Genomic DNA, 18,064 nt, shown 5'->3' on the forward strand with positions numbered 1-18,064 from the left:
TACATAAAAAGGTGTGTCAGTTAAATAACAGGGAAACAATTGTAATCATGTATCTGCCTGGATATAGAGCCTAATAATGCCATATTTGATATGCAGTGGTGTGGGAAATTATGATCTGTTTATTGAATGGGGAATTATGTCTCTGTGATGTGTCTAAGAAAAGATATAATAGTTAAAAGAATTTTGTACCATTTCTGAACAGAATCGGATTTCCTCCCCATATTAGCATATACATTGCACATCTGAGAAACCTCCCAGGGGAACATGATTAAAAACAAAAACGGTATTTTACAGGAAATTGTCATTTTGTCAGTCTAATTGAGAAGCTCTCCGAATTCTGTCCTTCCACAGAATACAGACAATACTATCTATGTAAGTTCTCTATTTCTGTATTTTATTACGTCTCTATTTTTGTAATTTATTTTGTACAGCAATTTTTATTAAATTCAATTCATTATTTGACTATGCTAACCTTTTGTTTGCAAGGCTAGATTAACGCTAAACAGAGCAGTGTGTGCAAGTGTGTACATTTAACAAAATTTGGAGCCCTATTGTCCTAAAACAATAGGTGGTGCCAGTGATTAAATGTGTTTGGATGCGAGAGTCCAACATTCAGTGCAGGAATCCTGTTTAACCCCTTACAGCAAACATACAAATCATAGACGTAGTTCATGTACTGCTAAGTTGGCAATACCATTGCTTTATAACCCCCTTCAGTGCCCAGCACGAGTTCCACTTGCCCAAAGCGCTGAAGGGATTCAAATATGTAACAATTAAACTTACCAAACCCTAACGGCATTTCCAGTGGAAGTTGAAGGATGACATAAATGCATCATTAGCGCTTAAAATTGAAAGCCCCTGTGGGCAGGATCCATAACACTCTGCATATCTGCTTTAAGGTCTCATGTATCTACCTGTAAATATTGTCATTTAGGAGAAACATCAAGTAAACTATAGTACCCTGTGATTACACCCAAAGCATTAAACATGTACTTGGCGACAATCAAGTGATGTAATCAGGAGACAAAACAATAAACCAAACACTTTGATTCCGTTTCAGAACATATTTTTTTCCAAATATTATGCATTTATTTAATAATAAAAGCAATATGTTACAACCTTTTAAACATTCACATCCCCCCTTTCATACGATTGCAGCAGAGCACTGAATAAAGTTACATTGTAACTCCAAGAATCACCAGCTGTTAACGGACAGCTCGCACATGTGAAGTCCTGGGGGATTTAGGTCACCCTCTCTCTGGATTAATAGGAAGTCCAAACAGCATCTCGGAATTAAGGTTCCTAAGCAGGGAACTACTAAACCGTGTGTTACCAGCTCATAGACCACACGCATTCAGGACAATAAATTACTTGACTGAACATATCAGGGCAGATCTAGACATTTGTCCTACCCGGGGCGATTTATGGGGGGGGGGGGGCGATTTAGGTCCCGCCCCCTTTCTGATGTCTAAGGCCGCCGACAGCTGCACACTGTGCAGGTCCGTTCAGCAGTGGCAGTGTGCTGTCCCGCTGCTCTGATTGTGTTTTAAACACAATCAGAGCAGCACACTGCCACTGCTGAACGGACCTGCACAGTGTGCAGCTGTCGGCAGCAAGCCCCTGGTAGGGGGGGCGATCGCCCCGCCCCCTGGATCCGCCACTGGATCTGTGCTCGGGAACAACATGAAAGAAACCAAAGAAAAAAGTGTCAAAGAAGAAAGCCAAATACACATTTGCTTCACTGTAGCACAAAGAAAATATGGTCCAGGCCATGGTGACGTCATCTGCATAGGACATGTCCGGTACTACAAAATGAACAGCTCTCTTCCCTCTTCAGAACGGCTGTGAGCGCTCCAACCTCTCACTGATCACATTACCAACTAACCTAAACGCTGCCACAAAAGAAATCTGGAACTAATACTTAAACAGCAACGGGTGAGATCAGAGAGGCAAAATTATCACGGACCGTTTACCCCATTATCAGGTGACCAACACAACACCTTTCTGGTTGGCAACTATATCACCCAACTTCTTCTTTATGTTAAGGAAGTGTCGCTTGAACTCCAGACCATCGCCCTGGAAGAGAAACAACAAAACAGAGGTGAATGTGGGCAGGACAAAGCTTGCTAATGGCAGCAAAAGCTGTGGATAACATCACTGGCTCTTCTTATCCTGCTTGTCTTGTGTGCGCTTTACTACACACCTAGCTAAGTGTATAGGGCAGTATCTGCAGCCGAGTACTGCGTTTCATGATGAACAAGGGTCTGTGCCAAAAAGACCACCAAAGGAACCTGAAGATTAAGCCCATGTGCAATTACTTAATAAAGTTGCAAAAATTAAACTACATATGTTGACCCATGAAACACATGTAAATTGCAGCAAATCCTACTGGTATTATAATGAAATAGTCCCATAGAGTATTTACTAAGAATGCATGGTGTAAAACATGCACATTTGCTGTGATTGATAAACATTCCTATGTTAGGTTTAATGGGAAATACAATGTAAAATGCAGGTTTAAGAAGCATCCTTGTCAAAGAATTAGTTTGGAAACTTACCATTTCAAAAAAAAAAAAAAAACACGTTTTAAACATGAGCATTAGGCTAAACATACACGTTTACTGCATGTGTGTGCTTAGTTTTACCCAAATAAATAATTCATTCTACAGGTGGCTTTGTTCCGAAAGGTCATGTACCTTGGAAAGGCGGAAGTCCAATAAAATTCTCCCCTCCATTTCCACTAAATTGACTTTGAATATTAACTTGTTGTTTCTTCGGTCGGTGGTTGAAAGGGTCACCTGAAACAAAACAAACGTCAGAGGAAAAACAAATAGCAGCACACATGTAGATACATACATTCACATAGAGAACAGAGTAAACGGCTATAAAATGAGTAACAAAGAAGTAGCACAAATCATGCAATAACTTTGCCACACTTGAATCAATCTTTTTAGCCAAAGTCAGACCTGCGTTCATAGATACAGACATGGACATTCATAACGCCACACATCCTGTATACAGAGGCAAACAGCACACAACCTTCATAGTGTGGTGTCTCTTGACTATTGTACATATCTTTCATGGCAGAAATCTGGGCAATTAGGGTAGTGACCCCCAAAACCAGTTATCTCATCAGACCAGCAGATTTGCAATGCAGGACTTGGTCTCGATTCATAAACATGGTAAAGGTCTTTCGCAGCTGTGAACCTGCTCTGTGAGTAGCCAAGGACGCCCAACGAGGCGGAGGGGGGCTGAGCTACCCACCTGATTGGCACAGCATTTCTTCAAGACGTAGCCCATCTTCTCACAGGTTTCCTTCAAATTGTTATAAGAGCGCTCAGCATCCACTTTGGTGAAGAACCGGGTCATCCGCTTAACTAGACGCTGCCACGGGTTCTGTGGGGATTAGATTGCGGCGGTTGTTTGTAAGAGGTCAGAATAGGTGACAGAGGTGTAAATAGGACAGAGTAACAGGCGTTTAATTGTAGATACAAAGAAATAACAGTTCTGAAAAATAACCTGCTCTGGGATATTAAACGATAAAGAAACCCAGAACACATGAAGTACTTTGTTTCTGTACCTGTGAGGAGCCTGGAGTCCCCATTAACTGGCTGTTCAGAAGCATGTTCTCAGGACAGGCCGGCTGGGAGAAGCTGATCCCTTTACCCTGCACCAGTCTGTCTATATGAGACGAGCTGCTGTCCCAGGTAGAGATGGTGGTGCGGGGCTCCGGCTGCGTACTGGAATACGTCGTCATCTCTTCACTGTAACAAGTAACAGCTTTGTTACAAACTTATATACAACTGACAAACATGGGGCGAACATACAGAATGATCACTTTAATCTAAAGATAAAATGTGAATTCTGTAAAGGCCATTAAATCCCCATGGTCAGAGGGGAACAGATACCACAACAGAATAAAACTGCTGAATCTCTGTACTGATCCAGCAAGAGTTCAACTGGGAGGAAGCACCAAATCCCTTCCCAGGTAAATGACAAACATGGTGTCAAGTCAGCAGCCGGCAGATATAATCACACAGGCAAGAAAACAGAGCACAGAAAAGATGAGTGCATAAGGAGCTACACTGAATGGAGGGAAAACAAAAAGATATGAATTATCTGTTATGGACAATTCTGTTCTGTGCACCAGGCTAGGTAGGGTTAACAAATCATGTGATAGACAGGGGAAGACGAGGGCTTCCGTGCCTGCAGCATCATCTGAACAGGGTCAGCGAGGCGCATTTGGTTAAGAATCATCTTCAGGAGCCATGCTAATAAAGCATGTTTTATTAGGTCCGGCCAAAGATGGAAGACACAGAGGTTGATTACTCTGTTGTCCAACTCACAATGTAACTTGGTGTTGCCCTCTTGGACTACAGATATTTACCCGTCTACTATGTGACAAAATCTACAAACAGACGATTTTAAAAAAAACAAAAAAAAAAAAACAACCCCTCTAATTATTTGAGACAGGAAGAAAGGGTGCTGCAGTCAGCAACCCTTGAGTGGACAAGTAGTAAGCACTTCTGTGCTTAGGACCTCAGGGAACCCACGAGAAGAAATGGTTTAGGTGGAGTTGTATTAAAAAAAAAAAACCCAAAAAAACAAAAACAACACTATCGCATATCCCGGACTGATTAAGCGAGTATCCAGACATAGCAAGACAGCGCCAAAAGTAATAAAAAAAAAATGCCCCCAAAAAAGTCCTGTAAATATGCAAACAGGCGAGATCTGAAAAAATGACTCTGAAGTGATGACATCAGACTTTAAGACTATGTTCAGTATAACTCCTCCCCTTCTGTAAATTAGTGATATTTTCTGTGACCTGGATAAAAGCCCTTGGCCTGCAGCTGGTTATGAAAGTCCTCTGTGACCTCTAAAATCAGCATAATCTGGTACAGGAAGCAGCACTGACCTGTGGGAGCGCTGAGACACATTCATATCAGACCGAACATGTTTGCCAAGGGGGCCGGTTGCTTCAGATCCTCCCCCTATGGACAAGAAGTTTCTCTTCACACCTAGTGGAGGAAATACACATTCAATAGAGAGGAAGCTGTGCATTCATTGATCCAGCTATAAACAGCTGAAATCCAGCTATATACCTATTCTCAGCTACCCCTCAACGTACCTTTAATCGGTTTGTAGAACCACCAGTCTTTCTTAACGCCGGCAATAGTCAGCCTGGAACTGGGATTCTCTATCAGTATTTTAGAAAGAAGCGCTAGAAAGAGAAGAGAAGGGAACTGCTGAGAATAGACACAGTAATCGTATCAAACAAATAACATCCAATTTATAAGAACTGAAGTCAGAATTGATAAACGTCCTAAGAATATAGTGATCAATTTAAACTCCAAAACTGAACACTCCGCAAAGGAAAAAGGATTCATACTGTGTATAATACCATTAAATAGAAAGATCTCATTAAACATTTGTACAGAGGGTAATCCGCCAGAATATATCGCAATTAGACTTTTTAAATAATATTTTAATTCTAAAAAAAATATTTGCAAAGTTTTACAACATTGTATCTGCTAGTGGATTCCATTTTTTTCATCCTACAATATAGAAAAACTGATTTTTAAGTGAAAACTAAAGAACCCAGAAAAATCAGAGTTTTAGTTCTAATATCTATATAGCTAGCTCAATCACTGTGATACATCCACCTGAATTAACAGAAACTATCTTCCCTCTCAGCATGTCCCAATGTATTCCACTAAAATGTGGAATTTGGATGATGTTTGGTGGGGTTCTCTTAATCAGGTATATAAATGAAATTAGAGATTTCTAGTTACCCAGCGGTGTAGCCTCAATCTTCTTCCATGGGGTCAGATAGTGCTTAGACTCCTTCCAATCACAATACTCTTGACATGCATCATTTGGCTGATCCCATGGTAGCTCTGCAAATACAAATCAAATACAGAATACATGCATAGAGCTGTATAATACAGCCCTGCGATTCACCAGACATCACTACTCATTGGATCCTGTATGTACTGGATGGTAGGAAACAGGCACCACTTCATAAACCAGGAGGGCGCAGTTTAAAGTTCTGAGGCAGTTTCAGCCATCACTTCATAAATTAGAAAGACAAAACGTGGGGCGTGGTGAAGCACTATTGCGACAATTACTGAACTAATACAGAATCTAGTAAAAACATTAAAAAGCTGGAGTTAGCCTGTGCGGAGATTTATATTATGCAGGAAGGGACCCACAATAAAAACAAATGTAGGAGGAAGGGCTCTGTGAATGGGAGAGGAACTGATCTTTGCTGGAGGGAGAAGCTTTATGTTTTGGAAGAATACATGACAGTAATGCCGATTTAAATCAACTTGATTTTAATCACGATTTAAAAATCACACAATTTTTGTTTTTTCAAAAAAACTGATTTAAACCACCATTAAAAAATCCAGGGTTTTAACAAGCTTTTAATAGTAAATGGAATACTGTGCACTATGGACCATAGTCCTTTGATTAGCTGCTCTACTAATAAAAGGTCTGTATCTAAGGCTATTGCTTGCTCTCCTAATTAGAACTCTGCTGAAGAAAAGTTAGATGCTCATAAGTTTGCCCAAAAAAATATCCACATTCAAATACTCTTCTACCAACACTAGTCAAAAGCAACCCCGTTTAATGACCTTGTTGGTGCTACTGTTGACCCAACATTGTGGTCAAATAGACTGGTGAAAAATACACGTTGGTTTAGAAACTGTTGCTGGTAATGAAAATATCATGGTAGCAGTAGAGCAATTGCCAACAGCTGCAGCATTATCAGAAGAAAGAATATTTTCCACATTTGGTTTGGTGCAGTCAAAACTGAGAAACTGCTCAGTACTGACAGCTGCAAAACTTGTGATTCTTTTTAAGGCGTTTAATAAACTTAATGTGTAGCCTCATTCAGATTTACACATCAGGCAAGGCAATTGCCAACTATTGTAACTTCACATCATTGCTGTTTCTTTCATTTTGCAGCTTGTGTTCTGATGTGTGTGTAGTTTGCTGTGCCATGCCATGACTGGTGACACTGTCAAGTCATTCATATATTACAGAACAGTATTTTAAAATAACTTTGCATTATTGTTTTAACTTGGTTTATTTGTTTAGTTGTTTTTATAAAAAAAAAAAAAAAAAAAAAAAAAATCAGTGGGGGGGGGGGGGGGGGGGGGTTGGTGTTATACAAAAAACGCAATTATTTTTTTTACACTCTGGTACTGATAAAAATGTTGCTGTGGTCTATTGTGCGAGAGAGGGAGGGATGTAAGCCAAGTCTCACACTACTACTTCTATTAAATCCTAACCCCTATCTCCACTGACTCTCTAGAACCACTCAGTTCCCTGATATACTGCTTTTGTTTCATCCGTCACACCACATACCTAAACATCAGTGTTTACTTTTACATACTGTAGGCAGGAAGCAGAATCAATTCCTCTGTCTACACTATCGCATTTGTAAGCTCCCAGTAGCCTGGGATTGTACGCCTATGGTAAAGGCCCTCTTCTCTCACATCTCTACTTCACCCTGACTGACTGTACGGTGCAGCACAAACAGTATTAGACAAGCGATGATTTCTGGGTGTATGGGCCCACGAGTTTCACTCTAACTGTTCAAATAAAGAAAAACCATCTACGTACCCCCGGCTAACATGGCTGTCAGGACTATTCCGCAGGACCAGATGTCCACAGGTTCAGCATTAAACGCTCGAGACTTAATCAGTTCCGGTGCAACATACGGCAGTGTCCCGCACATCTTATTCAGCAGGCGCTCTCGTCCATTATGTCTGAACACAGTGGCTAAGCCAAAGTCAGATATCTTCAGCTGATCTGAAAAGAGGGTATGTAGATGAGACTACGTTCAAATCCAGTTACCCAACCAGACCTCAGAATCTACAGATTGGGCCCAGGTGGGAAATACGGCGAGCGCTCTACTGGCCCAGTCGTTGGGTCACTGACGTTCAGCTAGTACGTGGGTTTAGAACTAAGAACTAAACAACTACTTTGTGTGGACATCTCATTTACAGAAATAGGAAAGAAAATACTTCACAGGATATGGTTCCAGAGCCATCAGCAGAAAGAGAAAATATCAGTCTTGCTACAGTTTCAGCTCAAGTCAGATGAGTTCTCCTCCTAACTACCTTGTCCTGGCTCTCTCCCCCAGTTAGTACCACCCTATTTGTGTCTCCCCCTTCCCTTTAGGATGTAAGCTCTCATGAGCAGGGCCCTCTTTCCTTGTGTACTCCTTCTATTGTTCCTCCAGGAGTCCGTAGACAACCTTCACATTCAGTGGAGTAGCTCTCCCTTCTGTGAGGAGATACACAAGAATCCTCTAGATTACCGATTACTACTAGAAATCTAAGTTCCAACACAATCACCATCATCAGGTTTCCTACCTCTGTCATCGAGAAGCAAGTTCTCTGGTTTAATGTCACGATGAGTAATGCCCAATCCATGGAGATATTCCTAGTAATAGAAAAATTAATAAGTCAAACATCATTACAGAATAAGTGGGTGGAAATATGCGTGTTACAAATGACAAAACCCAGTCACCTTGGCAAATTTAAATTTTAATAAATAAAACCTAAAAGAAACTGAAGTTTGAAACGTTTAAGTAACGGAAAGGTGTAAAGATCCTCACCACACCCGCTATGAGTTCCTGGAAAAACTTTTGTGCGTCTTGCTCAGGCATCCCCACATCGGGCTCTAAAACAGACAGCAAAGTAGGAAATGAGTCCGATAGAACCGTCCCGACCCAGAGACCAGCTGTGGGAAACATCACTGTCCATATGCATGCAGCTTACCAATACACAAGAACCATCAGCCATACAAGACAAAGTTGTGAAAATCAATGTATAAACTTTCAAGACACATTTTTCCATAAATAAACAGTCATATAATAGGTCACATAACTCATTTTAAAGGCACCAACTATATCACTTGCTTTCCATTCGTATTTGTCGAATGTAGGCATTAAGAAATGAATGTATAGACATGTCCTTGTTATAGGACACGACTGGATGGGTCATTATTATAATCATATTTACTAGCATCCTCCAGAGAGTGATACATAAAGATCCATCATTTATTACACTGAGCAACACTATGAGTCTTATCGCTGGTAACTGACACAACAGACAGTGTCATTTATCAATCAGGGTGCCAACCTAGCAATGAGAGCCAGTCATATAAAAATGGCTTAGAGGAATTAGCTGCAAGTCATACCCTATACAAATACACACGAATGTCAAAAATGTGTTGCATTTCCCTGCCTCCCCGGCCTCCTTTCTTGTCCTTCACTCCCCTGTTCACCCCGCCCCTTTTCTCTCAAAATAAACTTCGAAGGAAATGTTGTGTGTTCATGTACAACTGTTTACTGTACTTGCATTTTCCAGTTTCCTCGTAAAATAAAGCTATAAATAAAAAATTACAAAAAAAATTACAAAAAAATTGTTGCATTTAAGTTGGAAAAATAAATTGATACTAGAGAATGAAAGTAGCTTCCCAAAACAAAAAAAGTAATTCCAAATATTGCACTTCACATTATAGCAGCAATCCCATGAAAAATAAAAAATAAATGCATAATAAATAACGAGTGTGGGAAACTACAAGAATAATGTTTTTATTTACCATTTTTATTTTTTATCTTCAGGCTGCCATTAATGATTGAGGATTATGGACTACCATAGAAACCACAGTCACGTGATGTGGTGAGCAGAGGTACTTTGGAAAGCTCCTCTGAGCATTATTATGCACTGGGATATCCTCCTCCCACCTGCCTTCACATGACACGCTGAAAGCTGTGAGCCTATGTAGCAGAAAGACTATGTGCAGCCAACTGTGCTTTCCAAGCAGAGATTTTGAAAAGGAGACTCATTTTTTTTTGTTTTAGCTAAGCTCTTGCAAATCATTATCAGATGCATGCTTAACATGGGAAATGTGGAGTTGCTGCTTTATCTTTCTTTCTCCGGTGCTTGTAAGGGGACACCGATGGTGAGTAGGGCTCTATGAAGCAGGGCACTGGAAGAGCAGCTTCCTACAAACCCCGTCTTTTAGGGTCCTGGTTAGCTACACAATAGCCCATCAAAATCCTCCACCCAGTTCTCCATGTCTGGAATATAAATTGGGGCCAAGAAATGGAAGCTTCCTTCTCCCCAAAATTATATACATTTAATGATCAATTGAACAAAAGTGAAAGGCACAAAGCCCTTTTTTTATCAAACACCAAAAATTAGGAAAGCCTAAATTTAAGGAAAACTATATATTAAATATCACCAACACTTTACAGAACACAGTGTGATTACAGCATTGGTCGATGGGTGATAACATGCCAACAATAGTATAGCATGGGAGCAAGGCTTTGTGGTACAAGATGTGTGATCTGAGAGTAAGGTATGACATCATTGGGAGTGTCCAGGTCTTGAAAGGAACAAGATAGAGAAAAGTGGTAGAATACCACCTTGAGATTGTATCTCTCTGACCAGGCCATGGCCCAAAAAAAAAAAAAAAAGCCCACAAAAACTATGTCTGGTATATACATTCCCCTCTGTAGGCAAAACAGTATTTCTGGGGTTATTGTTATTGAGTGTTGTCTTTAGTCTTTTAAAGTGCTAATGTTGGTTCGCCAACTAACGCAGAGAATTGATCATTTAGTTACACAGATCTGATTTTTCATCTTCTGAATCACCAACATCGGTCTTGCTCATAAACTCAGCTGTTCGCCAAGTAAAGTAAATACCAAACGGCCAAATAACCCAGCTGTACAACGGTCACCTACCTATCCTGTCAAAGAGCTCCCCTCCTCTGCAGTACTCCAGGAACAGATACTGAATGTTGCCTTCTTTGCGATGTCCATAGAATTTCACTATGTTTGTATGGTTGAGCATCTTATTGATACAGATCTCTTTCTTTATATTTTCTGGACAGTCCACCTTTCGTTTCAAATCTACAATCTTCACCGCCACCGCCTCCTCAGTCTTCCGGTTCACAGCTAGCTGTACTCTGACAAGATCAATTCAAATATGAGCAAAACACCATACAAAATAAGCTGCCCTCATACAAATAAACACTTTTCTCTTGCCGTATAAAACAATATCCCTTACATAACTATTTCTCTGCACTTTTAAACCGTAATGTAGGTGTATGACATAGCACAGCCCAAATTCTAGATGCCTTCAACATCCAGTTCTGTAAATTAAAGGAGAGTGCGTCAACTCATCCCACATCTATTATATCATTTGTCTGTAGTTTCTACATCTTTCTAGGGCTGGTTTGTTAATGAGTGGGCAGGAAAGATGTGTCTGAATGGACAAATCAAGTATGAGGAACAAGGTTCAGCAGCAGAGAGACTTATGTAGACGGATGAGCAGCTGCAACTCTTCTGCACTAGAGTTGTTGCATCTTCAAGCTGCTCTCTAAATTTGTTTTTAGCAACTGAATACACACAAACTGCCACAGACTGTTCTCTTAGGCTGGGTACACACTAGAGGTTATTCAGCTAATTATCAGGCCAATCACCCATTAAATGACACGTTAGTGTGTACACTCAAACGATGAACGGCAATGGTTCCAAAGTACCGATCGTCGTTTCATTTGGGTGGTCATACTGTTTAATAATAGCGTTCCAATCACCTGCCGATCATGTAGTGTGTGTATGCACTCAGAGTTTAGAGAGTCATGATCTTTTCAGCAGATACTGGAAACAAACATGTCCCAGTGACTTAAATGTAGAGAATGCTGTAGATGGAATCATTTCTTTGTTCTGAGACAGAATATTTTGTTTCAGAGTCACAGAAGCTAATAAAATTTATAAGCACATGTGTATAGCTATAACAAGGCTGTTTTAATCAGTGTGACAGGAATGAGTGAGCATTGTGTTGTCATTCTTTAAACAACTAGAGGACCAGATGAAGAGCACAGATCTGAAGGTAAATCTGTCTAGTGTGTATGCATGAAACGTCCGGCCGATTGGACCTTCAGTCGCAGGTGCAATCATTGTAGATAACAAGTCGGTAGGAAAATTCTTCAGTATGTACCTAAGCCTTTGTCTTCCTGCTTAATATTATTGTGATAATCCAATCAAACCATGCTTTGCTGAATGATTTAGAGAAGTAACACTGGAGTAGACTTAAAAATGATCTAATTGAGAGTACCACAACAAATGAGTTTATTTGGCGGAATACTGAATGACATTCAGATGGTCATAAGGTTGACAAACAGCAACTATATATCTACTGGTAATGGTGTCTGGTTGCACAAATCTACTGTAAGATACAAAGGCTGAAAGATGGAATAAAATCAGAAAGGTTTATTGCACCATCTATCGAGGTGCATCTTGAATGGAACAGCGTAAAAACTAAAATTGACAGAAGTCCTGTCCTGATAATGTTGCTGAAAAATCTTACTTGCACTGAAAAGATCTGGTTGTGAGCTACAAACTACAGTCCATTAAGCAATAGGACAAAAAAACAACCATGGTGAAGGCAGACTATTTTTTTCTTTATCCACTAGATACTTCTCATTCCTCATCACCCAAATATAAACATTGACAAAGACACAAGAATATTGATAGGACCAAAACAGTGATATTTGTCATAACGCCATTAATTCTTAGCATTCACTGGAGACACAATGAAAGTCATACTACAGAAAGAGTACTATAGGTGATCTGTACCACCAATGGCAGTAGCATCCCATACTTACTCTCCATAGGCTCCTTCGCCAAGAGTTTGCACCAGATCCCAATCCTCAACAAATGGGACTGCCATGATTTAGAACTCTGTCAAGACAGGAATATTGTATGTACATTATATTGCAATGTATACATAAGGAGAGATTGATTATTTAACAATCTCTAAATGCTTAAGATTGGTGCCTTAAGAAGACTAGTAACCTTATATAAGATTCGTATTACCATTGGTCGATTAACACTTTGAGATAGGAGGTAGTTTATAACCACCATTATAGTGGTACAGCTTTTGTATTATTATGTTTAAGCTTTGATCAGGAAACACTTTTTATTTTAAAGTCTAGCTAAACTAAAGGTATATTATTTTCCCCTACAGGATATAGGGCTTTCGATTAATAATAGTCTAAAAACTGCCTAATAGGGGTTTGCTTAATGTATAAAAAGGGTAATTTCATTAAAATTGGATATTTTTTGTTGCATACTGTGAAAATAAGCAGTCTCCTCTCTTTCACTAGCAATTAAAATTTAAGTGAGAGCAAAGAAGGGGAGGGCGGCGGGGCAGTGTCCTTCTCAGAGCGTATTTCCCGGGCAGTTTATACTTGTCATCTGGCTCTTGGACTCCAGCAGAGTCCTATTATATAACAAAAATATTGTTTCTCCTAGTACAACAAGCACTATGTGAGCACTACAGCCAGCTGTGTGTGTTAGACCACTGACCACCAGTCCTGGCAACTGTGGGCAATAACCTCCAACATTTTTCATAGTATTACACAGGCAACATTTTCTAGGAAGAACACAAGTAAAGGTAGGAGGCATTGATGGTGATCAGCTTAAGGACAAAGAAAAGGGGACCCATTTGCTGTGATCTCTGTGAGGGCAGAGAGCACCCAGGGGGGTATTTACAGTGATTGCTGTCAGGGGAGAGGGAGGGGCTTCTATTCCTGCAAACAAACTTATGTTGACATTTGCTATAACAAGGTAAATATTGAAACACAAAGCTTAATAACCCTAATAATCCATAAATATATGTTTTGCGTTTTTGCACTTTTTTTTTTTTTTTTTAGAAATTTTTTTATTTTCCATCTGCCTCATTGTCCCAAGCAGCCCAGTCCCAAGTTCTGCCTAAACAGAACCACAAGTTATTACACGGGGAATACTGATATATATATATATATATATATATATATATATATATATATATATATATATATAACCTCTAGGTGTACTGGATCTTTCCCCTGTGACCCCCCCGGGTACCCGCACACTCTCCCGGGGGTACATGTGGTCACCACTCACCCCACTCTCCGGATACTGCACCCGTCGCCCCCGCACACAGATCACCTGTGTCTCAGGTCCGGGTACACTCGGTTTTTCCCGCCCATTAGCCTTCAAAATAACGTCATTACGCCGACGCGACAGCTTGCGGCATGACGTCAGCACCGCAGAGCACGTGACCTCCACCGGCGCCCTATATAAGTCTCTGGCTGGGACTCGCTGGTGTCATAGAAGCTGTGTGTTGTGGCTGGAGATGAGGGAGGAGAGGCGGGTCTGTGAGAGGCCATGATGTGCTGTGTGCTTGGAGTAGCTATAGGAGCAGCTTTATTGTAAATACCATCTATATGGACCAGTGTGTTTCTCTTACAGTTTATATAAGGTCAATGTACTCCCAGCTGCACGATATAAGGATATTAAGGAGCACCAGAGCACTTATGGGTATAGCTGGCAACTCGCCTTAATGTCCATGGACAGTCCCAGTTTTCAAATTTCATGCTGACATGTCCCTATTTTTCAACAGACCAGTAAAATCCCATTTATCTGCATGTTAGATGCCAGATCTTGGACTAGGTACACACTAGGATATTCCAACCAATCTGTTATCTACAACTACTGTACCTATGTACAGGTCTGGAGATTCATGTGTACACACGACACAAATTACCTTCAGATCTGTGCTCTTCATCTGGTCCTATAGATGATTAGAGAATGACAGGATAATATGCATTTATTCCTGTCACACTGATTAACCGCCTTGTTATAGGTATCCACATGTCATAACAAATTTCATTAGCTTCTGTGACTGAAATAATCTATTTAGTCTCAAAACAAATGAACAAATTATTCCATGTACAGCATTTAGTCACTGGGACATGTTCATTGCCAGCATCGGCTGAAAAGAGCATAACACTAAACTGGAAATGGTGGACATGAGTGTGTACACCCTGCACAAACGGAAAGCAGTTGGAACGAAAGTATCAAACATAGCGACCAACCAAATGAAACGACATTCAATACTTTGGGACAATTGTCGTTCCTTGTTCCTTGTGTAAGTATACACACTAATGCAATATGTGGCCGAGTGGTCATATATCGGCTGAAAAATCTCCAGTGTGTACCTAGCCTTATTCTCTGTCCTATGGTAGATAATAATGTACAAGAGTACTGTTAATGAATAGAATACATTATAATTGAGTTCGATGTACTGTTTATTAGGTTTGCTAAGAAGAAGTTCCACAGATACCGTGTTGCAGCGTGTGATGTGCTCAGATGCTTGGCCTCTGCAGCAGTCTCCCCAAAATGTTGGCAATTGAGTTCAAAACCATATAAAATAACAATGTTTTTATATACAGGTCAGGTGGTTCTAGAATATCCTTATTATTTTACAGTAGGGTGTAAGTTATTCCTTATAATACACGTTTCACATTGAAACAATACACACCCCTTGTGAGCCAACACTCCTCTCATAGGTCAGTGGTTCCCAAACTGTGCGCAGTGGCTCCCTGGGGTGCCAGGGCCAGTGGTAAGCAAGGCGGGGGACTACTTGGTAATTATTTTGGATTAGGGGTGCCTTGAAAAAAATGATGGAGACCCTAAGAGTGCTTCCAACAGGATCCACTGACGTACGTGCAGTGCTACATTCTCCTGATCAATGCATTATCCTATATAAGCTCTCACCAGCAGGGTACTCCCTACCATAGCACCCTATGTCTCACTTCTGCACTAATTGCATCAACACTGTATGTACTTTTTTTTTTATGTCTTGACTTGTACAGATTGTCTGGTGCTACAGTTTTGGGGCGCTTTACAAATTAAAGGTGCTAATGATCTTATTAATGTAATTAGCCTTTTATATTTGCTAGTAATGTGTCCAGTCCTTTCTTGCATCCTTCCAAAGAGCCGATACATTTTCTCTTGGTGTTGCAGCATTGCAGTTTCTCTGTTCTTACAGTAAACCTTTTCTTTTAAACCTTTTTACAGTTAAAAGAATAAATCTTGTGTCTTCCAGCCCCAGGGGACTGGATACTATGGATGTGTTTCTAGATACAGTGTTTATTTTTCCCCTGCACGCTAGCACTCTTGGATAATGAGGAATAAAATCACGTCATAATCACCATTTATTTATATAGCGCCACTGATTCCGCAGCGCTGTACAGAGAACTCACATCAGTCCCTGCCCCATTGGAGCTTACAGTCTAAATTCCCTAACACACACAGAGAGACTAGGGTCAATTTTGATAGCAGTCAATTAACCTACCAGTATGTTTTTGGAGTGTGGGAGGAAACCGGAGCACCTGGAGGAAACCCACACAAACACAGGGAGAACATAAAAACTCCACCCAGATAAGGCAATGGTTGGGAATTGAACTCATGACCCCAGTGCTGTGAGGAATAAGTGCTAACCACTGAGCCACCCTATCACCAGATCTCACAGAAGACAGCCCTATGCCCGTTTTTACCTGGGCTCGTCTCACAACTCCAGCCATAACCCAGTGACAGATTATTATGTTTTGGAGATGAGTCTGTTTCACTGTAAATATATATATATATATATATATTTTTTTTTTTTTCAGGATAGATAAGACTTTCTTATAGTGCAGCTTATTACTGTATAAATGCCTTATGATTCATAATAGTCCCAGTGTTTTCCCTATTAATATAATTTATCAATCAATAGCCCCCAGTGTCCAAGATATTAACAGAATCTGCATCATAATATAATTTGTGCCCACCGTATTACACCCCTCAGTATTCCCCATGTCCTTCATATTTACCCCAATATACCCCCTAATCGGCTAACGTACTACCTCAATATGTCCCACAATAGCTCTTTCCCACCATATTCTGTGTCCAACATGTTACCCCAGTGGGGTTATGGCACCAGTATTCCAATATATTTTCATAATCTAAAAAAAACCCCATTACTTATACCCATGTATAGCTTAGACTTTATAAATCAACTCATTATATGGTTTGGTATTCCAGCTCCTTAAAATAGAATGTCACCCCCAAGGGACCACAGAAAAGATACAAATTGCACTAATCATTTGTCCACACTGAAGCTTGCAAAACTTTCTAGAATACTAAAAAGTTTTCCACAATGGATGTAAAATTTGTAACAAACTACAAGACACAGCTGTGAATTATTGGTCAGGAGTAACTAAAATATGAAACTATAAATTCTCACCAAGAGAAGAGTACACGTGCTTCAGGGGTTACAAGTATAACAATCTTGTATGTAATTCAATGCACCATTGCCGGCCTTAGTACCAATTATATTCCTGGGCAGGAAATTAATACCCATGACCAAGAGATAATGATCCTATGGGCTGATTGCTATAAGCATATATTTTTATGTAAATGGATATGACATTAGAAACTATTGTCTATAGTGTTACCATACCCATTGTCGTGTTACCAAAAGCAAAGGATTATGGTCCACTGTGATGCAATTGTCAGGGAAAGTTTCATACAATTCAGTTCAGCAGATATTCGTCTAGATCATTCGTCTAGACACAGAAACCTCATTCTATACATTGTGTGTGTAAGAGCAGATCTCTTTACTTTCGGTTCAGCTGTTGAAACATTAAAAAAAAATCATATTCACACTAGGGCAGAATTTTTGAGCATGCGTACCTACTTATACCTGGACTGTGTATACTGGCTTTTTTATTCTTTTATTTTTAATTTCTAGTGGTTATAGATCCATTTTTAAAGAAAGGTCAAAACTTCGGCCTTCTTCGAGGAGGGGTGAGTACTTGCTTTGCTTATGGTTATCTAAAGACTGCAAGCTTGTGGTGTTATAAATGGAGCCGATCTGCAGCAATATGTTATTTATTTTGCCACTGGTATGCTGTTTAAGTTATTTAGTGTGAAATTTTATTAGCACAAAATGAATTTCTTTGTACATGTGTTAACTCTTGTAATTGCTAGGAGCAAGATTCTGGTTCGGAACATCCAGTCATGTGTCCCGCCCCCACCGCAGATTCCTGTTAATTCTGGGGGACGGACGGGGACAGACCAGCCTATCGGGCTTCTGTTCTATGCTGCCGCTTTCTGGGCTTGTTCTAAATTCAGAAGCAGCAGGGCGATTATAGGAGAGATTGTGTTTAC

The 18,064-nt window shown here is 40.1% G+C and overlaps 1 protein-coding gene across 2 annotated transcripts; it reads right to left on the minus strand.

Annotated features, from left to right (window-relative positions):
* Positions 1–1,619: 1,619 nt before the first annotated feature.
* On the minus strand, positions 1,620–14,078 carry CHEK1 (checkpoint kinase 1). Of its 2 annotated transcripts, XM_075190357.1 has the most exons (13): positions 13,973–14,077; positions 12,691–12,766; positions 10,766–10,989; positions 8,630–8,694; positions 8,385–8,454; positions 7,630–7,818; positions 5,793–5,897; positions 5,129–5,221; positions 4,916–5,018; positions 3,581–3,764; positions 3,265–3,396; positions 2,697–2,798; positions 1,620–2,076 (listed from the first exon to the last, which is right to left on the minus strand). In XM_075190357.1, exons 2-13 carry the CDS (start codon positions 12,753–12,755, stop codon positions 1,981–1,983), a joined length of 1,428 nt encoding a protein of 475 aa, XP_075046458.1. In that variant the 5' UTR covers positions 12,756–12,766; positions 13,973–14,077; the 3' UTR covers positions 1,620–1,980. The 2 variants fall into 2 exon arrangements, with proteins under 2 accessions (XP_075046458.1, XP_075046459.1); XM_075190358.1 differs by lacking the exon at positions 7,630–7,818 and having other exon boundaries at positions 13,973–14,078.
* Between the last annotated feature and the right edge of the window lie 3,986 nt (positions 14,079–18,064).

The sequence above is a fragment of the Mixophyes fleayi genome, chromosome 11 (genome assembly GCF_038048845.1).
Source record: "Mixophyes fleayi isolate aMixFle1 chromosome 11, aMixFle1.hap1, whole genome shotgun sequence".
In the NCBI taxonomy this organism is placed as follows: Eukaryota; Metazoa; Chordata; class Amphibia; order Anura; family Limnodynastidae; genus Mixophyes; species Mixophyes fleayi.